This window comes from Mesocricetus auratus, unplaced genomic scaffold, assembly GCF_017639785.1.
Source record: "Mesocricetus auratus isolate SY011 unplaced genomic scaffold, BCM_Maur_2.0 Super-Scaffold_100676, whole genome shotgun sequence".
NCBI classification, from domain to species: Eukaryota; Metazoa; Chordata; class Mammalia; order Rodentia; family Cricetidae; genus Mesocricetus; species Mesocricetus auratus.
Window position 1 is genome coordinate 61,659,763 of NW_024429266.1, and position 24,103 is coordinate 61,683,865.

General features: G+C 43.7%; 1 protein-coding gene across 11 annotated transcripts in view; it reads right to left on the reverse strand.

The window, feature by feature from the left end:
• Positions 1-24,103, reverse strand: part of Mgat5 (alpha-1,6-mannosylglycoprotein 6-beta-N-acetylglucosaminyltransferase) — a 282,174-nt gene that overhangs the window by 84,485 nt on the left and 173,586 nt on the right. For all 11 annotated transcript variants that reach the window (XM_040738099.1, XM_013120397.3, XM_005079882.4 and 8 more), the window contains 5 exons: positions 23,447-23,518; positions 20,735-20,896; positions 18,085-18,254; positions 13,768-13,902; positions 7,120-7,253 (listed from right to left, as the gene is read on the reverse strand). In XM_040738099.1, coding sequence (XP_040594033.1) covers positions 7,120-7,253; positions 13,768-13,902; positions 18,085-18,254; positions 20,735-20,896; positions 23,447-23,518 — 673 coding nt within the window. The remainder of the gene's footprint in view (positions 1-7,119; positions 7,254-13,767; positions 13,903-18,084; positions 18,255-20,734; positions 20,897-23,446; positions 23,519-24,103) is intronic.

The window sequence follows — 24,103 nt, forward strand, 5'->3', positions numbered from 1 at the left end:
GACCCTGCCTTAATGAGGAAGGTAGAGAGCATTTGAAGAAGACTCCTGGGCTAGCCAGGAGGTGGAGGTGCATTCCTTCAATCCCAGTACTCAGGAGGCAGAGGCAGACAGGCCTCTGAGTTCAAGCTCAGCCTGGTTCACAGAGTGAGTTCCAGGACATCCAGGGCTAGAAAGTCTGTCTTGAAAAACCAAAACCAACCAAGCAACCAAGCAAACAAACAAACAAAACAAAAACTCCCTAAAAATATCTTGGATACATGCTTGTCTACCCACACCACACACACACACACACACACACACACACACACACACACACACACACACACACGCACGCACGCACGCACGCACGCACACACGCAAAATAAAAAATAATGAAACATGCCGGGTGTTGGTGGCACATGCCTTTACCCCCAGCACTCGGGAGGCTGAGGTAGGCTGATCTCTGTGAACTCGAGATCATCCTGGTCTACAGAGTGAGTTCCAGGACAGGCTCTAAAACAATACAGAGAAACCCTGTCTCAAAACTAAAACAAACAAACAAACAAACAAACAAATAAAAAACAAAACAAAAAGCCCCCCCAAAACAAAATGAAACACAACATTTTAGTATGTATAACTAAAAATAGACATGAAAAAAAATTTGGGGATGATTTTAGTATCAATTCTGCTGCTGCGATCAAAAGCAACATAGGGGAGGAAAGGGTTTATTTGTCTTACATTTCCATGTCACAGTCCATTGCTTCAGGGACTCAAGCAGCTAATCCCATCACATCCAGTCAAGACAGAGAGAAAGGAATGGATCCACCCTTCCAGCTTTATTTACAGCCTGGGCCCCGCCTAGTAAATAGCTCTAACCTGGGGAGGTGAGGGATGGCCACTGAGCCCAAGGCTGGAGATACTCCACTATAAAGTCAGAATGCAAGCATACAGACAAAAGAGAGGGAAGGCATCCCAATCTCAGAGGGGAAGAACTCCAGGAGAACAGAACAGCTCTCGAGAGCTGGGTTTGAAGACAGAAGGAAGGCTGTAGTGTCTAGCTTTGGAAGTCAACAAGCAATAAAGACAGGCATCTGTGTGGAAATCTATGGACAGACGGAATGACACACTCATGAGTTTCTTTGAAGAAGCCATCACCTAGGGCTGGAGAAACAGCTAAATGAGTAGAATGCTCACTGTAAAGGCATGAGGACCCAAGTTCAATTCCCAGCACTGGGTAAACAAAAATGCCAGGTGTGGTTGTACATCCTTGTAACCCCAGAACTGAGGAGGTGGAGACAGGTGGATCCCTGGGGCTTGCTGACCAGCCAGTGTAGCCAAATTGGTGAGTACCAAGTCAATGGGAAACTTTTTCTCAAAAAGTAAGAAACAATGAGAAAGACACCCTATGTCAAATTCTGGCCTCCACATATGCAGACACACCGACACATACACACAAATACTCAAAGCCATCACTCAGTAGATTTAACCCAGGAGCCTCCGTGTTTTACAGCCAGGCTACCTGTTCACTCTGGAAACCACCTCAGGGTATCAGGCATAGTGCATAACGGTAGGCCCCAAAATACCCAACCAATTATAAACAGAATCCACAAAGACATTGTTCCACAGTGCAACCCCTGCAATTTGGAGCAAAACAATAAGGAAAAGTGAGGCTTTTGGATGTGTAGAAACTTCACCATCTTAGCAAGAAATAAGTGTAGCTGAAGTCTGTCAATAAGCTGTGTACCATGAATATTCAATACGTAAGTAAATACTCTGCTGGCCTGCTCTCCTTCATTTCACGTCTCCTAAAGACAGTGTACCTATGTGCGCTTTTCTCCGCTCCCAAGCTGGACTCTGTATTGCACACATGCCCAAACACCGTGTCTTCCAAGACAGTTGGCCTCCAAGCCTCAATTCTATGCCTTTAAGAGCAGCTCTACCTCTGCGGTCTCTCTTTGTTGCTGTAGCTAGCAGTATAAAACAATCTCAGCGCACAAGAGCCTCAGTGCAGTCTCAACATCGGTGCATACTTATGTTACTTACTACTGCTTGAATGAAATGTTAATAAATTTGTCACATCGAAACCACATTGAAAAGGGGTGGGGGTAGGGATTTAGCTCAGAGGTAGAGTTCCTGCCTAGCATTTAACCCTGGGTTTGGCTCTCAGTTCTGGAAAAAAAAATAGAGAAAATATTGAAAGGGAGGAATGGGGATATCTTTCAGTTGGTAGAGTACCTGCCCTATATGAATGAAGGCCTGAGTTTCAGCCCCAGCGCTGTATGAATTGGGTGTGGTGGGTGGCTGATGCCTGTAACACCTGCAGTCCTGAAGTGGAAACGGGGGATCAGGAGTTCAAGGCCACCCTTGGCAACATATCAAGTTTAAGGATAGCCTGGAATCTATGAGACCCTATTTAAAAAAAAAATTAAAAGGAAAAAAAAGATACATTTTGACCCTTTTCTTCTCTGTTCAAAGAAACAGTCTTCAACTACAAATCACCAGAACAGACCCTTTTCTTCTCTGTTCAAAGAAACAGTCTTCAACTACAGATCACCAGAACAGACAAAGCTACCCAGCAAGCTGGTCTTGTCACAGGGGGAGGGAGGGAACCTTTTGACCAGAGTATTGGAGGTCACTGGGGGCAGGGTCTGGGGAGTGAGTTACAGACACTTTTGTCTATTGCAAAGTCCCCAGCCTCAGCGTGTCTTGACGGGATGAATGTTTCACAATGCCTCATCTCCCAACTTCTTTCCCTATTTCCTGTGTTGGAAGATAAAGCCCCTGCCACGGAAAGTTCTCCATCAACTTGTTACCTGATGGGGTTGGCGGTGTGATGATTACCGGATCTGCAATCTCATCAGGGTCTGAAGACGCTCACTCCCTAACCCTTCATTCTGCCTGCATTTGCAGCTCTGCTCTCCCTATTATTAGCAGTTTCTTATCATCAACCACTTGATTATCTTCGAATATAATTTGTGCTAGAAAGGCAGGAAGATCAAAGCTGGGCTCTTCCCCTTTTATTATTCAGAGTAATGAGTTGGTATCCTAGCAACTTGTAAAGGTGACCCACTACATTTTCTTGCTTGGCATACCATCATATCTGGAGCCGTCAACTGCCTCTTTTTTTTTGTTTTGTTTTGTTAAAGGCAGGGTCCCATGAATTTCATGCTAGCCTGAACTTGTTATACAGCCAAATGATTTTGACCATTTCATCTTCCTGCTTACCCCTCCTGGGTGCTGGGGACCACCACGCCCAGTTTATGTGCTTGTGCATACTAGCCAAGCATCTACTGACTACTTTTCATTTGTTTGGTTTTACTCCACTGCAGACAGAGTTCTTTGGTACTTTTTGGGAATCTTAAGTACAGAATTGAAGCATTTAATTAGTGTGTGCTGTGTGTGTGTATGCGTGTGTGTGTATGTGTGTGTGTATGTGTATGTGTGTGTGTGTGTGTGTTATATGGATGCATGTATGGAAGTCAGAAGAGGACTTCCGATGCCACTCCTCAGGTACCATCCACCTTGATTTCTGGAGACAGAGTGTCTTCACTGACCTGACACTGAGGCAGCTAAGTTGGCTGACCAGCAAGTACCAGGGATGCACTTTTCTCTGTCTCCCTAGCACTGGGATTACAAGCCTGTGTCAACATATCCAACTTTTTACTTGTGTTATGGGACTCAAACTCAGGTCCTCAGGCTTGTATGGCAAATACTTTACTAACAGAGCCATCTCCCGGCCCAATGTTTCATTTTTATGAGTTCCCTAATATGCTTTTTAAACTGAAGATCACCTGAGGTCTTCACATCAATGCTGTAAACAGGCTTTTCTTGTGCACAGATATCTTGGCTCCTCCACATTCCTCTAACAGTCTCAAATAACCATGTAAACATTTCCTACTACACTGATTGCTTTCAGTGTCATGGGTGGCTGGTAATGTTTTGCTCTGTGGGCTCTTTTCTTAAAAATTCATTCAACTGTGTCAACTTTCCTCTGATTTCTGTTGAATCCAGGAATCATATCACTCTCCCAGGTTAAGAGAAAGCACTTTCTATTTCTGGCTTTCATTATATTTTAAACAGAGACCTTCTTTCACTTGGAGGAACTCATACTTCTGAAAGACTCCATCCACAGAATCGAAGCAGGTTTGCAGGGTACTGAATCCCACTCTTCTCCAGGAGAACGTCGCATCTCCCCTTGGGGGCAGGGTGCAAAGCTACTGCTGGCATGATTGGGGAGTGTATGAAAGCACAAGCTTTACCTGACTTGTCCTAACACAAGTCACAGCTTAGCTGATTGGCTAGTACTTCTACCAGACTCAGAATTTCATAGCAAAGGCAAACCCCAGGGAGACTCTAATCATGTCTTGCCATGCTGACAGCCATCTGTCACCTGGTGTGCCAATTATTAGTTTGTCCCCTGAACTGTGCCCCTGGGACAGGTGGCAATAACAGGACAATATAACTCCAATAATAATAATGTCTATCATACACACAGCATGCTCTTACCAAACTCTCTGGGCTCAAAAGAACATTTAAACAGGATCTCTCTCTCTCTCTCTCTCTCTCTCTCTCTCTCTCTCTCTCCACATGCCTACAGAGGTCAGGGGACAATCTCTGACATCATCCCTTAGACACCATGTACTTTTTATGAGACCAAGTAGGCTAGGATGACTGGCCAGTGATCTTCCAGGGTCCACCTGGCTTCTCCTCCCCAACACTGGGATTACAAGTGCACACCTTCACACCTGCCTTTTCCCATGAGTCCTAGGGATCCAACTCATGTCTTCACAAACACTCTACCAACTGAGTCATCTCCTCAGTCCATCACATGAGTTGATTTTTAATACTGCTACCTAACCAGCTATAAACCCTTCTTAATTCTTTTTTTTTTAACCAAGACCTAATGCCCAAGGATTATTAGTCTAATGTGTTCACTGAAACATTTAGGGAGTAAGCAAGGGATGATCTTTGGGCAGCTACATAAGATGCAAGAGGTTGCCATGAGGGAGAATGTCAATACAGGCATGTATAGCTGAGTTTATCAGCCAAGCAAATAGACTGACACTTCAGAAATTCATTCTAGCATGGAAACCTCTAGATGAAATCATACTGATATCTTTGGAAAGGGAGAGTTCTCTACCCTTAGCCTTCAAAGAAACAGTTTCGTTCACGTGGCCTTTCATTTCCAGAATAGAAACTTCCGTCCTCGTAGGGGTGGGGACTTCGTCATAAATTAACTTCAGCACAAATACTGTCTAGTTTGGTAATTAGTTCCACAGCCCTTGGCTAATTAGAAATAAAGCAAAACCAGGGAGATGGAGGGCAAAAGTGAAGACACAGCAGTGACAGAAAAGACTATCATAGAGATGCCTCAGAGCCCAGCAGCAGGGCCAGGGAGTGCACTGGTCAGCGCAAGCTCTGTAGCATCCACCATATTGGTTAACTGTCATGACCGTTGAGCACACAGAGAAGTCAGCTCTAGGAGCAAGGCTGGAACCTCCTACTTTAGACCCAAGCATGACTGCCTCAAAGAGTCCTGCAAGGTCCCTTGTCTGAGGAGAAGCTGGCCCCCTGAGCCTGTGACAGAGAAAGGAGAATGGCAAAACAACCTAATATCATGCCCTTGATGGCAGCTAGAGGGAGAAGCCCTTTCCAGCCAATGTTACCATTTATTGCGTGTATAAAGATGTCTCAGGTGGGGACTGGAAGCTACTCAGTGGAGAGATGCTCAATGGAGATGCCAGCACAGTAGCTTCTTCTTCAGCTGGTTTCTGCTATAAGACCCAACTTGATGACAATACCCCGTTTGCTCTATCAGGCTACTCCAGTTGTCTGCTAGATGTCGTTGATAACGTTTTGTGATCTACCTGCTTTTTATTTTTGCTTGACACATGCTCAGTAAAGTCACTCATTTGACACCAAAACCACAGCTCTTGGAGGCGATTCTCTGGACCATATAGAAAACGCCCTCACTGCACAAGATTCAACAAACCACACACAACACCAGCAAGGGCATCGAGAGGAGGCAAAACAGTCGAGTCCATTAATTAAGCAGCCACCGAAGCATGCGACCGAGTTTAAAATGGTTCTAATTCAGAAGGCACATACGCATGTGACATGCATGTGTATCCATATGTGCGGGTACAGGTACACGTCTGTATACGTATGTGTGTATGCTGTACATGTGGAGGTAAGAGGTTTATGTCTGGTGTCTTCTTCCGCTGTCCTCCACTTTCCATATTTAGGCAGTCTCTTAGACTTGTCTACTCCAAAGCTCACAGATTTGGTTACTCAAGCTAGCCAGCTTGCTCTGGGAAACCCATCTCCACCCAGAGAGGGTTGGACTGTAGGCATACCACTAGTCTTTTCTGGTATTTACATACGATCTGGGTATAAGAACTCTGGTCCCCAAACAAGTAGTGCTTTACCCACTGATCCATCTCCCCAGCTCTGAGACTGTTCTCTCCTCTTTCTCTCTCTCTCTCTCTCTCTCTCTCTCTCTCTCTCTCTCTCTCTCTCTCTCTCTCTCTCTCTCTCTCTCTCTCTCTCCTCCCTCCCTTCCTATTTTTGTTTTCTTTTTTTAAAATGGGGTTTCTCTGTGTAACAGCCCTAGCTGTTCTGGAACTCACTTTATAGACCAGGTTGGCATCAAACTCACAGAGATCCACCTGGCTCTGCCTCCCGAGTGTTGAGATTAAAGGAGTGCACTACCATGCCCAGTTATTTTTTCTTGTAAAAGCTTCATGCTCAAATAATTAAGATTGAGTTGTGTGGAAAGTGGGTCGCCATGGAAGACCTCATTCCTCTTAAGGATGCAGTGGCCCCTTAGTAATGGGAATATGGTGTTGGGACATTCTCAGTGACTGTTCTTCCAAAGGTGATCTGCAGACTTTTCCCATGTGGCTTCTACTAGTGATTTGTATTGAACCATTTTCCCTAGAACATTTCTAAGGCTGTTCACACAATGCCAATTACAGAAAAAGAAGGATCCAACTATTCCTGAGAAAAAAGTTTAGTGGTACACACTTTTTCAGCTAAGGGTCCTGAGAATCACAGCCCCAGAGAGATGGTTCCCTAGTTAACCTTTGCACCTATCTTCGGCAGCTTTCTGAAAGGCAGGGACCACACACGAATACTCACGGAACATGGTGTAAAACTGCTGCGGGTTCAGATTCCATTTTCCCCAGGGGGTCTTGTGGCCTTTCGACTGGGCATAACTTGCATGATTGAACTCAGGTTCTGTTCCAAAGGAATCTAGCACTCGGAGCATGCACCTGCAAGGAAAGTGCTGTGTGTCAAACTACAACCTCCATGCTAGACGCTACAGTTCGAGAGAGAAAAGCAGATGGACAAATGCTTGAAAGTAAAATTGCCACTGGGAAGAAGCTTAGGTCTTATTTTCTTCCTTGTTCATTTTTCAGAGAAGGCCTCAGCAGACAGAACTGCCACTGAGGGTGGCTCAAAAACCAGTGAAATAAACATCCATGAACTCTGCAAGGGGCCTGAAGGATTTACTGCAGGGGACTTAGCACCCAGGTAGGACTTGACATACAGTGAGTACCTAACCAATGTGATGAAAGAGATAAAACAACATTATCTCTACAGCTCTTATTCTGCTTAGCGCATAGGATAGGCTTCAGGGCTTCCAGCCTCTGTCAGCCTTTATTTACACAGTTACCTAGAGGACTTAATCTTAAGTGATGGTAATGACACAGCTACAGTATCTGCTTCATACTGGACACAGCTACAGTATCTGCTTCATACTGGACACAGCTACAGTATCTGCTTCATACTGGAAAGGTACTTTTCACATTGGTAAATTGATGATATTTGAAACTAGGCTTCTGGGAGTTAACTAGGAATAGATGCCATTAGTGGCTTTAAAAGAAGATGACTGGAGAACCAAGCAGAAATTTGCACAGTAGGATATGGCCCTCATTGGATTGGATGGGGGCCACTCCATCTTGGACTCTTTAGCTTCCAACAATGAGAAATAAATTCCGTTTCACAATAAACAAGTCTGGCTCCAGTATTATGTTGTAATAACACAAAACAGACTTCAATCTCATTTACATATCCAACTATAATATAATAGGACTTGCTTGCTAGACCAACTAAGAGCTAACACAGTACAATGGAGTTTCTTTGGTCTGTTCTACTGAGCCAAACCTGCTCCATCAGCTATCTTGGTGTAGCTGTGAGCTAAGAATTGGTTTTATATCTGTTTGTGTACAAGGGTATGTGTTTGTATATGTGCACATGTGTATAGGTGAGAACAAATGTGTGTGTGTGTGTGTGTGTGTGTGTGTGTGTGTGTGTGTGTGTGTGTGTGTGTGTAGGTCAGAGGTAAACTTTGGGCTGTATTACCCAGGTCCATCTATCTTGGCTTCTTTTGACTCAAGATCTCTTGCTGACCTGAAATTTGCCAAATAGGTTAGACTGACTGGCCAGGGAGCCCTAGGGATCCCCCTGTCTCTCTCTAATCCCCTAGCACTGGTGTTACAAACAGGTACCACCACACCCAGCTTTGTCATGTGGGCTCTGAGAAAAGAACCCAGGTCCTGGAACACCACAGAACACTTTACTGACTCAACTCTTTTCCCACCAAGGCTTCACATTCTCAAATAATTCTTAAAAACATGACAGAGGAAAATTCCAAGAAGTTCTCATTGCTACAGTGGAAAATAAAATTTTATTTATTCTCTGCAACTTGGTGACTGTCTTCAGGCTGTGGTGGCACAGCAGAGAAGCTGCAGTAGAGACTATACATGGTTGCAAATCATTTTCAAGCTAGCCTTTTACAAAGGAAGTATTCTGACCACAGGTGGGGAGGGCACAGACGCTAACTGGGAGAAAGGAATTAGAGAACCAACGTTATTGATCTGAGCTACACTGATTTAACTGATGAGTTTCAAACCATGTAAACTAAGCTCAGGGCGTTGGTCAGTGGGGACCGTTCTGTTCGCTGTTGTCCTCTCTCAGGGCACTTCTGAGCAATTTCCACTGGGCCAATACACACCAAACCAAATGAAAATTAAAGCCCACATTTAGGACAGATAGTGGAAGCACTTTTAAGGACTCTTTCTCTCTCTTTCTTCCTTTTCTTACTACCAGGAAGCTACTCTACATTTTTGTAAATTTTCACTCTGATATAAGATTCTGAAATCAAAATAAAACTATCAATGTTCAAATACCAGATTACATTCTCCAGGAAATACAATTGTCAGTTAGAGGGAAGGCTATGGCTATAGAGTGAGCTAACCCAGAACAATGCCCTCACTTGGATTCTTAAGTGGCTTTCTTGGAGCTACTCTCAGTACATTGACAGGTCTCTCTTTTGGGGGTGTATATGTTCATGTGTGTGCATGTATGCGTTTGTGCATGTTCACAAGTGCATGAGGAGGCCAGAAGTCAAACTCTGGTGTCATTCCCCAGAAGTCATATACTTGGGAGGCAGATACAAAGGGCTTCTTGTTCAAGGTCCTCCTTGGCTCTATCCTGCATCTATCTGGTACCTGTGCTGTGTGCTGTTAATATTTATGTCACTGCCTGGATGCCCTCTGTGCATCTGAAACATCAGGAACCTTCTAATGATGTAAATGTGCATTTTCCCCAGTGCCCAAGACAGCTGGCCTTCTTCTAACAGAGGCCTCACAACAATGCCAAATGACTCCTAGAACATTGTTGTTGCTAGAGGCTACACTACTGAGATGCTCAGAAGCAAAGGGTCTATTTCTAGCTGGGAGTCTGGTGTAAAGGCTGGCCTGCTGTGATCTATTTGTATCTCACATTCTTGCACGTTTTTTAACACTCAGCAAAGGACTCTCCTATGGAGCAGAAGGGTTGTGAGTTCTGTAGACCATGCTAGAGCACTAGTAGCATGTCAGCATTCAATAAGTGTTTAATCTAGTGTCCTAGGTTCTTATGCAAATTAGACAGAATTTATAAGTGTTTCTTCAAGGTCAACAGACCTAAGGAACTTGTTGCTCACTGAAAGGTCTAATGACACCACACAATATGGAATGCAGTTCCCATCACCTGCCATCAAGTAAGATGACCACAGTCTGACAGTTTATTGCATGTGTGTGCATGCTCCTATATGTGAGTTTCTGTGTGGTTGTACACACATGTGTTGGGTTCATGTGTACATACATGTGTGATGTGTGTGTGCGCAGGTAGGCCAGAGATTCCTTAGTAGCTCTTCATCTTATTTTCTGAGACGGAGGTGTCTCACTGAATTTAGAATTCACTGAGTACTTGTCTTGAGAGCTCCAGGAGCCTCCTCTCTCCACTCCACTTTGGGATTGCAAATGTGCACCATCATGGGGGCCTTTTATGTAGAAGCAGGGATCCAAACTCAGATTCTCATGTTGCACAGCCAGCAGTTTACCAATGGAGACATCTCACTGGTACGCCTCTATCCTTTTATTTTTGGGGACAGGGTCTCATGTTACCTAGGCTGCCCTCAAATACCCTTAGTGCTCAAGGATGACTGAGCTTCTGATGCTCATGTCTCTACTTCCTGAGTGTTGGGATTACAGGCAGACACTACCACATCTGGTTTACTGGATGCTGGGGAGTGAATCCAAGACTTCATATACAACAGGTGTGCTACAAATGGAACTCTATCCCTAGATGCAGCTTTTCATATTTAAAGGGAAAGAAGTAGGTAAGAAAATTCTAGGAAGCCTGCTTGTCATTTGATAAAACTGTAGCTTTGCCACAGAACAAAGACGGAGGGAGGGCTATAGCATGGAGAGACTGCCTGCTGTTTACTGCTAATTCAGACCATTACTAAAGAAAGACAGAAAAACATTATATACATCCATAAACCCCTGTAGATGGAGCATTTTCACACAGCAAGCATCAAATACCAATCAACAGTGACCATTGTAATAACAAGATGGCCTTTCTTAATTGACCCAAACACCACCACTGAGAATATTTTTCCATCTAAACAGCCCTTCTTAATAACAAGGACACGAGAGTCTATGGAAGTCTGAATCGCCCAGTTTTCTCTGCATGTTTTCCAAATGTCTCCCATTGATAAAACGACAGAAAGGAGCAGCCCTGACTTTCTTCCCTTAAGGCTATCACTAAGGAAAAATTTCTGTTTACAACGAGGCTTATTAAACAAGGAGAAAGATAGTTATTTCTATACAACAACAACAACAACAAAAGTGATGGCTTATGATTCGTGAAGAAGAAAAGCAAACCAATACCAGGGAAACTATGATACCAAAGACAGAGTGGAGTGCTGGAGCTGATGGTATAGTGTGTACAGTGCCTAGTGCATGCTTGGAAACCCAGAGCTGGGGAAGTGAAGGCAATTGGATCCCTGGGGCTCAGTGGCCAGCAAGCCTAGCCAACAGGCCAGCTCCAGGTCACTGAAAGACTATCTCACAAACAGGTAGAGAGTGGTTCTGAAGAATGACACCCAAGGTTGTTCTTTGCCTTCCATATGCATGCACACCTACACACATGTGTACATGAACATGTACATGCATATACACAGGATCAAAACAAAAAAACTAATAAAAAAGGACAAAGCATTATCCTGGGTCAAGCTTTCCTGAAAATAAAAAGGATGGTAATATCCCAGGGAAAGGAAAACAATGCAGAGACTGTAAGAACAACAAACTCAACACAGTCAATAGAATCATCACAGTTAGCACAGTCTACACAGTTGGCATAGTCAACAGTCAGTCTACAGAGTCAACAAAGTCAGCACAGTCTACACAGAATCAACAATCACTCAACAAAGTCAGTGCAATCATTCACCAGTCAACACATTCAGCATAGTCAGCCTTCATAGTTAACAGTCATACAACACAGGTAACACAGTCAGTACAGCCAACGCAGTCAACAGTCATCCAAGTCATTTGATGCAGTCAACACAGTTACATAATCACTCAACATAGTCAGTGCAGTCAACACAGAACACTTGGACCCTTAATACAGTGTCTACCCCCATCAGCCCCTTTGCTATATATATTTCATTGCCCAGTGAGAAAATCATTGCTGTTGGGAGTGAAGTTTAAAAGAGACTTTTTATAAACAATGGACATTGATTGCTAGACCTTGGATTTTTGAGAAAATTCTTTTTATTTTCACTTCTCATTTTTGATGGCTCATAAAGGACTTCCAGTCTGAAATAATCTTGGGGGTTTAAAGTTAAAAATATTAAATGTAACTAACAGGAAAGACAAAGGCCTACTTTAGGATATTTACGTATTAAGTTAGTTAGAGTATATGATGGTTCATCTTGGTTGACAACTTGATTGAACTGTGAGAAATGTCAAGGAGATTGAACAAGCATACCTCTAGGTGTGTCTGTGAGTGCATCTCCAGAGATGATTAACTAAGGGGAAGGTCTGAGTGTGGGTGGCACAATCTTGTGGACTGGGGGTCCAGGAGGAATTCAGAGGAAAGAAAAATCATGCAGTCAAGACATTTTCTCTCTATCTGATTCCTGACTGCTATGATGTGAGCTACCCTGCTAGATTGCCATCGCCCACGCCAACCCCACCCTGATAGACTGAAGCCTTTGAAACCAGAGCAAAAATAAAACTCTCTTTGCTCAGGTATTTTACAAAGTGACAAAATTAACACAGACGACCACATCAAAAATGTTTCAATCAACTAGTCAAAATTAAGAAACAAATGGAAAGGACTCTGGGATGCAGCTTGTCCATCATGAATGAAGCCCTGGGTTCCATCCTATCCCTAGCACTGATAAAATCAGTTGTTGTGGCTCATGGGACAGTTATCCTGAAGTAAGCTGTGCAGCTGTAGAATCCATAAGAGACCCTGCCTCATTAAGGTGAGAGGTGAATCCAACTCACAAAGGCTGTCCTCTGACCTCCACACACAAGCTGTGGCACGCACATATACACAGACTCACACAAATATGAATGCACCACACACAACAAACAAACAAACAAGAAAAATCAGTATTTGATTAAATGAATGAGATCCTTTTAGGTATACAAAGAGAGGAATGCTAGGTACTGAGGAAGATAAATGGGGAAGCGGCCAGATGTCTGTTTTGTTCCACTTTTCCCTTTCTTTTTCATTTGTTTATTTATTTATTTATTTATTTATTTTTTCGAGACATGGTTTCTCTGTGGCTTTGGAGACTGTACAGGAACTAGCTCTTGTAGACCAGGCTGGTCTCAAACTCACAGAGATCCACCTGCCTCTGCCTGCTGAGTGCTGGGATTAAAAGGCATGTGCCACCACCACCTGGCTCTCTTTCTTTCTTTCTTTTTTTTTTTTTTTTTTTTGGTTTTACGAGACAGGGTTTCTCTGAATTGTTTTGGAGGCTGTCGGTCCAGCCTGGCCTCGAACTCACACAGATCCGCCTGCCTCTGCCTCCCGAGTGCTGGGATTAAAGGCGTGCGCCACAACTGCCTGGCATCTTTTTTTTTTTTTTTTAAAGTCAGGGTTTCAATATGTAGCTCTGGCTGTCCTGGAATTCACTATGTAGATGAGGCTGGCCTTGAACTCACAGATATCTGCCTGCCTCTGCCTCCTGAGTGCTGGAATTAAAAGTGTGTGCCACTATGCCTGGCTGGACACCTGTTTTCTATTCTCAGAACATAAATAGAAATAATGAATAGTTCTAGGAAGCAGTCAGTCAGTGGGAACTGCCTGAATTTCATTAGGAATGAAAATACACTCCATCCAGTTCAAAAGATTGTATTCACTCATCCTTTAAAAACAAACAAGCAAGCAAACTGATACAGTCCTTGTTAGGAGAAAAAAGTCTTAGCATATAGTACTTACTGGTAATGAACCCAGGATGGTCCTAAAGTTTTCTTAAATTGAGCAAGTCCCACAATATCAATATAAATAAGCTCAACGATTCTGTCTCCTACAGTGGGACAGCCAGACCGATTTCCAACAACCTTCTTCATAATCCTGGAGTGGGGCAAACGGAAGAAAAGAAAGGGCATCAGTAACTTGACAATACTAACCCAGGCGAATGTGACAGGTTAATAGCACACCTCAAGTCCTGATTAGAGATGATGGGTTGATACTCCAAGCCCATCTCAACTTCAGAGTCCCCATTCTGACCATGAGTGGGAGAGGGGAGAGGGGACTTAGATGTTGGTGTATAAACACAACCTGTGAAGTTCAGCAACAGTGTGTTACCCATCTCCTCTGGGGAGCAGACCTGAGAGAGCTAACCTGATTCATCTCTCTGAATCTTCCCTCCAGTGTGGGAAGGTGATTGAATAATGATGTGTAGACATCTCCCCCCAATTCAAACATTCACTCCAGGAAAGGCACTCTTTAAGACTTGGGAAATAAAACCTACAAGGTCCAGGAAGTAAATGAAACTCACAAATCCCAGGAGGTTTCTAAAACACAAGATTCCTAAGGAACTTCCCCAAGGTATAAATCTGCCTGAACTTCATGTAGGGAGCTTGAGGGATGCAGCTTTAATGAGTTAGTACCCATGCTTGGATGGGCTTTTTAGTGATGCAGCTGCCTTTGAGTTATCCACAATTCTGTTAAGTAACTCCAATAAATTCACTGGCTTACTTAGCTGGACTCGGGCAGAATCATTGCTTTGGTCTTTCATTGGTGCCTGGTGAACATGTTCCCAGAAAAAAAAAAATCACAAAACCAAAACAAACACTCTGACATTCTCTCACTTTCTTTTGTATTCCCTAAACACCTTCAATTCCAAGTCCCAGCTTTAGTAACTTCCCATATACTTTTGTACTGTCTTGAGTGACTCATTATGGAACTGGCCCCGTGGCTTAGGGGTGCTCATTATGTGGTCTTTCAGCCACTGACCCACCCTTCTCTACCCTGACATCCAAACTGCCCTTGTGCTAATAGAATGACAACGTATGTGACTGTGATGTGAACTTGATTAGTCAGAATAAGTCTAAAGTGTAACTACCATGTAGCCAGAAACCATCTTTGACTCTTATCCCTGCTCACTCCCCACAGTAATACTTGGCCATTTACAAAACTCCCACTTCCGAATGACAGGGACCACAAACTACTCCCCAGTTCCTTACACCCACTGCTTCAGGCACCTTCTGTGCCTTCCGGGCTTCTACACAAAGGCAAGCTCTATTGAACGGACTTTTCTCTGAAGAGCTGGAAAACTCTCTATGAAAGGCTGGATAATAAACATTTTGCATGTTCAACTTGACCATTGTAGGGTGGAAGCAAGTTAAAGCAGCAGTGGGTGTGACTCTGCAACCAGAAAACGTTGATGAAAACAGGCAGAGGGCTGGTTTTGGGCCTTTGACTGTGGCTTCAACTGGGGTCCACCTTGTTCACTGGTTCTCAACCTTGTTGAACAGTGGGAATGCCTACTGAGCATCACGAAGTATTTAGGCTGTGGCATTTTCAAATGTTGTGACTTAACCACCCTGGGAATGTTCTGTTCCAGGATTTTAAGGAGATCCCCAAATCTTTGAGAAAGTGAAATGAAAAAATTCCCCAAGAAATCCTATTGAGCAGCAAAGAATTGGGGACCATTTCTCGGTGTTCCTTCTGTAATTCTCGCTTTAAATAAAGCACATCCAGGGGCTGTGGATAGGGCTCAGTGGGCAGAGTGCTTACTTAGAAGCCCTGGGTCCCATTCCCAGTACCACATAAACTGGGCGTGGTGGAGCATTCCTGCCATACCGTCACTTAGGAGGCAGAGGTAGGAGGATCAGGAGTTCAACGTCATCGTTGACTATGCCTGGGTAACGTGCGACCTATCTCAATGGCCTCTACCTCCAGAAAAAGAGTACACATGGCCCCCGCCCCAGTATCCACAAAGATCGATATGACTTGCCCTTGACCGTCAGGTGAGTCTCAGTCATGCCTAATGTATCTGTCCTGAGCTCCATTCTTATGCCTGATTCCTCACAGTCCTCCATTTGTTCACCCGCCTACTCCCAGCTTAACTTCCAAAGTCCTTCTCTCATTCCTTCAATAGCCAGAGCATGCTAGTCGCTATGTGTAAGAGCTAGGAACACAGTGGTGAGATTCACTTTTCAGCACTCCCTGTACTCGTATTCTAGCATCCACACCTCAGTCAGCATCAATAGAATTGCAATTAGTATGAATATTATTTAATGCATCAGTTGCGACTGTCAAAAGATTGGCAGCTGAGTAACAGCATGGCAGCCACCTCTGCAGGCCCCGTTTTGAATCCCAGTCCTCAGAAGGCAGACAGAGTGGCTGCAGAGTACATGACTTTATAGGTCTTGTGTCCCACTCATTTTTTTTAAACATTTGTTTATTTATTATGTATACAGCATATGTTTGTATGCCCACAGGCCAGAAGAGGGCACCAGATCTCATTACAGATGGTTGAGAGCCACCATGTGGTTGCTGGGAATTGAACTCAGAACCTCTGGAAGAGCAGGTAGTGCTCTTATCCTCTGAGCCATCTCTCCAACCGTGTCCTACTCATTTTAAAGCAAGCAGTAAGGCAACAGGAGGCATTCTGGCTAAGAAGAGGAGACTGCTTGAAGTAGAAAGGACCTCAAGTTCATCTAACTCTGAAGGAGAAAGGAAGGACCCTTGTAAAAAAGGCTGCAGAAAAGTCAGTGCCAGGCTCAGATTCAGGCAGCCTTACGTGCTACCCTTAAAACCTCAGACAGTTCATGCTCAGTCTGTGCCCCAGGTTCCTCAGCTCTAAAACACAAATGGCAAAAGCATCTACTTCCAGGTGCTGAAGTTTAAATACAATACAATAATTGGGAACCCGGGATGCTTCCTTGGTAAATGCTCCTGCTTCTATGCAACAGACTATATGGCTACCAAGATGCTTCCTTGGGTAAAGCTGCTGCTTCTTTCTATCACTGGAACCCACGATGGAAGGAGAAAACTGACTTCCTGAAAGCCATCCTCTGGTCTCCACATAACTTGAGGCACAGGCTTACACACACACAGCAAATAAACAAAACTAAACTTAACTAAAACCGCCAAGAGTGTAGTACTGAACACAGTAAGTGGCTCACTATAGATTGAATAGCTACCATCAGTGCTGGGGTGGGGCTGAGCTGGTACCGAGCCTACCTGGCATGCACAAAACCCTGGGTTCCACTCCCCGTGCCATATCAACTAAGACACAGAGGTGCACAGCCCTGGGGAGGTGGAAGCAGAGATCAGAAATTAAAAGTCATCTTCAACTAGATACACTGAGTTTGAGGTCAGCCTGGGCTACACAGACCTACTCTCAACATAAAGATAGTCCCGATCAACGCGACTGCTGGCATACTTCCTGGTATTTCCGTATAAGCAAACCTTTAGCCTGGTGCTGGTATCTGGAAACCAATGAGAGGATTGCTAAGCTCTTCTTCAGACACGATTGCTTTCGAGTCAGTATCCCGCCAACAACTTTGGTGTGTCAGTAATAATACAGTGGGGACAGGGTAGCGAGCGCATGCACGGCTCTCTGCCATCTCTGCCATCGCTAGAGTGTTCCCCCCAAGGGCTGGCACAGTGACATGACAACTTGCATTCTGAGTTAGAAGTCTCTGCTGGCGGTTTTCTGGGGACTGTGGGGACCCCAGTTCATCTGTTTGGCCAGCTGGATCAACTGAAAAGGGACTGAGGGGGTGAGAGCTGAATGCAAGCCTCAGTGGGACTGAAGACTCGGGGAAGAGAACAGACTGCGCTAGAAGTTAGCGAACTGAAAAAGGATTGGATCCGGGCTTTGGGGAAATTCATTTTACTCAAATTATAAACAGGAACTGGCCCTGCTTTGAGCTTTAGAAAGCTTGATGTTGAGCAGGGAGTAGTATGAATTTTGGCAAGAGGCAGGGAATTAGGCAAGTCAATAGAGTATCGCGCTGCAGATGTTGGAAACACCTGGAATAGCAAAGAATAAACTCTTTAGTTTGAGATTTCCTGGTGTTCATTTATGAGGCCCTGGGAGCCTGCAGCCAATGAAAACATATTATCCTTTTCATAGTGTATGTATTTAGCTCCTGAAAATAATCTTCTTATCGCCTGTTTAGCGAATTATCACTCTCATTTTCCTCCATGAGAAATTGTATGCTAATAGAGGGACTTTATGAGTTTACTATTTTCTGTTTTTGTATTCTGATTTTCAAATTAAAAAAGTCATTTCCTTACTCCTTGAGCTCAGCCAGCGAGGCTGAGATCCGGATGTCATGGCCCAGTAGGTAGAGAGATGTAATTAAGTCACTCCACTGAACCAGTTCACCAAGAGGGCCACCGCTGAATGCTGTCTCTGCAATCTTGAAGCCAGATTCCTTGGTCAGGAGCCCCAGGTGAACAAGGATCTGGAAAGCAAAGAGGAAATTCATCCTAACTTCTGGAGCCATGATCAAGTCCATGCACACCATAAAGCAGTCAGGCCATCCTGACGTAACCACCGAAATCTCAGTTTGGGGTATGTCATTTTTCTAAAAAGTATGAAACAAAGAAGAAATAATTTCCTCCTGTTTTAGATAAATACTAAAACCATGAACTGTCCTTAGTAGAGCCATGAATGTGAGTTATAGACAGATTATCCTGATTTTTAAAAACACAACACATGGCTGGGTCAGCCAGTAAAGAACCCGATGAACAAGCATGAGAACCTGAGTTCGAATCCCTAGAGTCCAGATACAAAAGCTGGGTGTGGTGGTGCATACTTGTAATCCCAGTGCAGAGGAGATGGAATAGACTACTCAGTTCCAGGGATATTCCTATGTTTGTCTCTTCAGTGTTGGCATTACAAGCATGTACCACTACACCTGGCTTTTTCGGGTGGGAAATGGGCAGTAACTCAGGTTCTATGCCTGTGTGGCAAGCTCTTAATCAACTGAGCTCTCTTCCCAGCCCAGCAAGTCTGTTGCTAAGACATACTCTAGTTACGATCCACGAGGCTTGTTTGGCTTTTAAATATAAAACCACAGAAAAAAAATCATATTTAATGTGTTTGGTGACTATCCTAACTGACCCAGTTTGGCCATAGGATTATGTTGCAGCTGGTACCTCCATTCTCTGGCCAGAATCATAGCAGCCTTTGGGAGCTTTTTTGTCCTTGGGTATGAGAAGATGGTCTAAGCTCATCAAGTGCAATTTCTGTCTCAGACCTTAATGAGCCATTTTCCCAAGAAGCACTTATCCAACCTGGTGGAAATAGCATTTAAAGATCAAAGGCTAGTTCTCAAGGGACTCCACTTAATTGTTATTTGGAGTCTTCTCCAATGGCCCTAGTGAGGAACTTCACTTTTCCTCAAAGATAAACTGTGGGTTCTTACTAGTAATGTCAATCAGAACCCAAGGCTGTATTGATAATACACTCATATGACATCATCCATCTTTCACCAGTTAGCTACTTTCTCCTATAATGAAAATTCCACTTCGCAATGGCAGGAATGCGGCAAATCATTTTCTTTATGCTAATGCTCACAACGGCTCTAGGATAAGATTATCAATACTTTGGCATATGACATGATACAAGTGTTAATTTTTATTCTAAGCTCTCTTTGTTTACTGTGTTCTACAGTAGCAGATTCTAACCCTCCATTGTGTGCTTGCCCTAAAACTGGATAGATACAGTCAGCTCAGTTGTTTGTTTCATTTTCCTTAGGATTTTCAGGGATGGGTTTTTTTGTTGTTGGTTTGCTTTTTGGGGGGTTATTTTGTTTGTTTTAATTTAAAATAGACTTCCCCCCATATATATCCTGATTATGGCTTCCCCTCCTCCAACGCCTCTCACCTCCTCTCTATTTCCTCACCTACCAAATCCATACTCTCCCTTTCTCTCTTCCTCATTAGAACATAAACAGCCATTGAAAAACATAATAATAGATAAAATAAAAATAATTCAGAATAGCAAACAAACAGAAAAAAGGGGGAGGGTAATGGCTCTTTTAAATTAAATTTCCCTTACTATATAAATGGTTCCAGTGTGAAAGCCACAAGTACTGGATATGAAGAACTGAGAGAAATTTGGTTTCTACGCCTGCTACACCCACTCCATTCTGTCCCCCTCCCTGCTTTGATCACTTAATTATTTTCTTCCTGGGGGAAAATATGTGTAGCATAGCATAGTGGCCACCATTTTCATGCACATGGCTCAAAAGAAGTTTCCCCTTGGATATCTCATTTCTGAAATTGGAAGAGTTCCAAAGCTTATGTTTAAGTCATAGTGGATAAGATCTTTTCTGTGGGGTGTGTGTGTGTGTGTGTGTGTGTGTGTGTGTTGGTATTCCTGTGGGAGCGTGTGGTGAAGATGGCTACATCCTAATGTATTCCTTATGCTTCCAGACCACGTGCATTAAAATGTTGTGCACATGTTATGCTATGATATGAATATTTTTCTACAGTAAGAAAAATAATTAAATGATGAAAAAAGGAAGAGATGGAGGGAAGGGATGGAGTGGATGTAGCAGGTATGGAAAGCGGTGCCCACACCTGCTTTTTGTCCTCGGGTATCTTTTCTCAGTCACCGCCTACCGTGTTTGGTGTATGTATAGTGTGTATGTGGTGGGGGGCTGTATATAGGGCGTGTGTGTGTGTGTGTGTGTGTGTGTGTGTGTGTGTGTGTGTGTGTGTGTGAAGATGTGTATAGCTGTGTATGCATTCACGGAAGACAGAGGAAGACATCGTGTAAGGAAAGAAAAGCTCAGAATGGGGTGCAGAGACACTGAGCTGATCTACTCTGGTGGGATATCATTTGACACATGACATCGCTCTTCATCTTGTTTCCAAGCAAAATCAAAATTTAAAAGAAAGCTGCCACGCAAAGGAACCGAATTAAGAAACTCACTTTCTTCCGTTTTCTCTTTTCAAGGTTTTGCTTCTCTGCCAGAGACTTGATCGCCTGGATCCATGCGTCAGCCATTCGCCGGATCCGAAGTCTCATCCACCGGAACTCCTCATGCTTCTTCATCATGCTGTAGAGAATGTTAAAATCCGTACGGATTTCCGCCTAGGGGAAAAAAAAGAGAGAAAAAAGTGTAATAAAATGAGTAGAAGATTAAAATGCTAGGATGCAAAATGATTTTCATGGCATTTTAACCCTGAGAGTCAATTAAATCTAGGATTTCAAAAGTCAATCTTGACTCTCTACATGGCCCTTACTCAAGAGTACGGGGGGGGGGCTGACAAGATGGCCAGCAGGTAAAAGCTCTTGCCAAACAGCTTGTCGATCTAAGTTCAATCCCCAGGACCCACTTAGTGGAGGGGGAGAGAGAACTGATTCCTGCAAGTTATCCTCTTGTCTCTACATGCTGCTTACCTTGGCATGCATATGCCCATACACATGCATGCACAAATAAAATAAATGTCATTAAAAAACTTTAAAAAGAAAGAGGACTTCAAATTGAAACAAAGGCCCTGAATGTGGATTTGTTACAAACAGCATCATTAAAATTAGAGATTGAGAAAGTCAATGTAGTCGCTGTAAAGCCTGAGCTACACTGAAATGCAGTTTTCACAATTGATATACCAGAGGTACCTTCATATCCCCTGTGCCAAATGTGTCTTGGAGCTTCCTTCTAGGCAGCTGACCACAGGAAGAGGCATCAGCTCTGACAGGCCAGCCAACATTGTGAGGGCTACCAGTGAGCCTCTCCTCCCAGAGTGAGATGGGGAAAAAAAATGATCATTTTCTAGTTTTTGTCCAGGGCCAAACCAACAAAACTTGTGATTTTTTTCTGAGGAATTTTAAAAGCTAGGGATAGGATTTGTTTCTACTGTAGCTGAGTACAAATTTAAAATTCAGAGCAGAATAATTTAAGGTCCAGGAAGACTGTTTTTCCCCTGGTCTTCTGGATACTGTAGCTGGAGGCAGCCCCTGATTAGAACATGAGAGAAATATGATAATATCAGTGTTTCACATGGTACCTCAAGCATAACAAATGCATCTCTTAGCCATCTCCATGGCTCATTCTTAGCATCCGTCTCCATCCTTGACCTAACAATCTCTCATAGTTTACACTTGGCTTCACAAACCCTGGAACCGTTCTCCTAGCTGCCTGTGTGTGTAAGATGCTTCGGTGGAACACAGTCATGTCCTTCATTAGATGTTATCCATGGCTTCTCTCTGGGTTAGGACTACAGAACTGAGTTACTGTGAGATTAAATATCCAGGAAAGACAGAAACACTATCTGACTTTCACATTTTTCTTACTTATTATATTTTCACTTACTTAGAATGTGTGTGCATGTGTGAGCATGCTTGAATGTGTGGTTAAGTCAGAAGATAATTTGCAGAAATTGGTTTTCTCTCTGTACCATGTGGGTCCCTAGGGAATTAAATTCAGGTATTCAGGCTTGGCAGTAAATAGGTGCCTTTGCCTGCTAATACATCTCACTACCTCTATTATTTTTGTATACAATGGAATGTCAGGTAGCCCAAGCTGGCCTTGAACTTCTTAATAGTCTAGTGAAAGCACTAATCTGACAAAATGTCTAGGTCTTCATTATTGTAGAAGAGACTTCAGATGCCCAAGCTATGATAGAAGTCTCTCCTAGTAGAAGAAGAGATGATTAATTGTCACACAGAAGTATTATCCTATGTAGCCAAGGATAATCATGACTTCTAATTCTCCTGTCTCTACCTCCCAGGTTCGAGGATTATAGGCATGCACCACCAAGTCTAGTTTGCAGTGCTGCAGACTGAACCCAGGGTTTTTTGCATGTTGGAGAGCACTCTACCAACTGAGCCACACCCCAAGCCCCTACTTGACCTTTACAGAAAGAGTCTGCTTTGGGCTAGAGAGAAGACTGGTGGTTAAGGGTGCTGCCTGCTCTTGCAGAACAGTGAGGTTCAGTTCCCAGCACCTGCCAGGCATCTCACTACCATTTTCTTGCCTCTGTGGGTTCCTGTATGTACATGGTGCACATAAACTCATACAGGCATACAAATAAAACACATACACAAGTAAAAACACTGAAAAATAATAATAAAAAAAACTTTCAAATGAGTTGCTGATCTATGTCTAAGGAGAGTGCCCAAGCTCTCAAGATAGCATTGAAAGGCCTCTGGAGCCCCTTCCTTTTTCTAATTGAGTCTTCAACTCAGCTTGCCCAAACCTCAACCTTGCCCACCCAACCTTTCAGTATGGTACCAAAGACCAGCTTGCCAAAGAGACACGCCTCCCCCCACCACCTCACATACACTGTTTGTCCTTTCAGATTCAGCCCGTCATCTTCTCTTTGGAATCTCCCCTGACCTCTGCAGCTGAGACCGTCTTTCCTCATTAATCTTCCTTAGCAGGCATTAGAGCCTGGTGACAAGCCTGGTCATTATTTACAGCCAGTCCCCTCATTAGATCAACCAAGGACTCCACATCTGGCACTGCAACTCATTCCTCTCTGTGACCCATCATTTAGGGACCTTCAGAGAAATGTTCAATAAATAAATCTCCGCTAACTGGTCTATGATTGGGCCAGCTAGACTCGAGATTTCAGCTGGCATCACTTAGCCTACGACCCAAACACACAAGTGGAGGAAGAGTGTTCCAAAGTCATTTACCAATGAGTTATGATCAGCTTCTTCATAGGGATTTTTTGCTCTCCAAGGTAAACGAGGACACCAATTTTCAACCTGAAAAAGATAAATCAGAAACACTAAATGCACTGGTCTATCTTTCTGTGGACTCACAATGTGCCAAGAACTATTCCCAGCTCCCAATGAACAAGGTGTTTATGCGGGACACTATTAACCAGATATTAACCAAACTCCTGTGACATTCATTAGCAAGCAGTCCAGGTGCAAGTGCCCCTCAAAGGTGCAGCATCTTCCATCCTTCAGTCATGGTCATAAGAAGCATTTGACCATGCCTGTCCCTAATTACTGGGAGTGAGTCCTTCAACTAATCCTCACACATCCATAAGAGGGGACCAGTGTTCTCTGGCAAGAGCTTAAAAGATCTGAACACTTCTGCAGGGGAATGGCAGTGTGAAGGAGTCGCTGTGAAACCATTCAGCAAATGGACAGGCGTGATTTTTGATCCATTCAGGCGTGTCTAAAGGGAACAGATGGCATTCAGGCCAAAAATTGAAATCCCTGATTTGAGGATCAGGAATGCGAGCCATGGTTTAATGCTCATTAGTCAAGGCTTGTTTCCTGGGTGTTTCCTTGACACTGTCTCAAGAAATAAGGTGGGTAGCCAGGACTGGTGGCTCACAC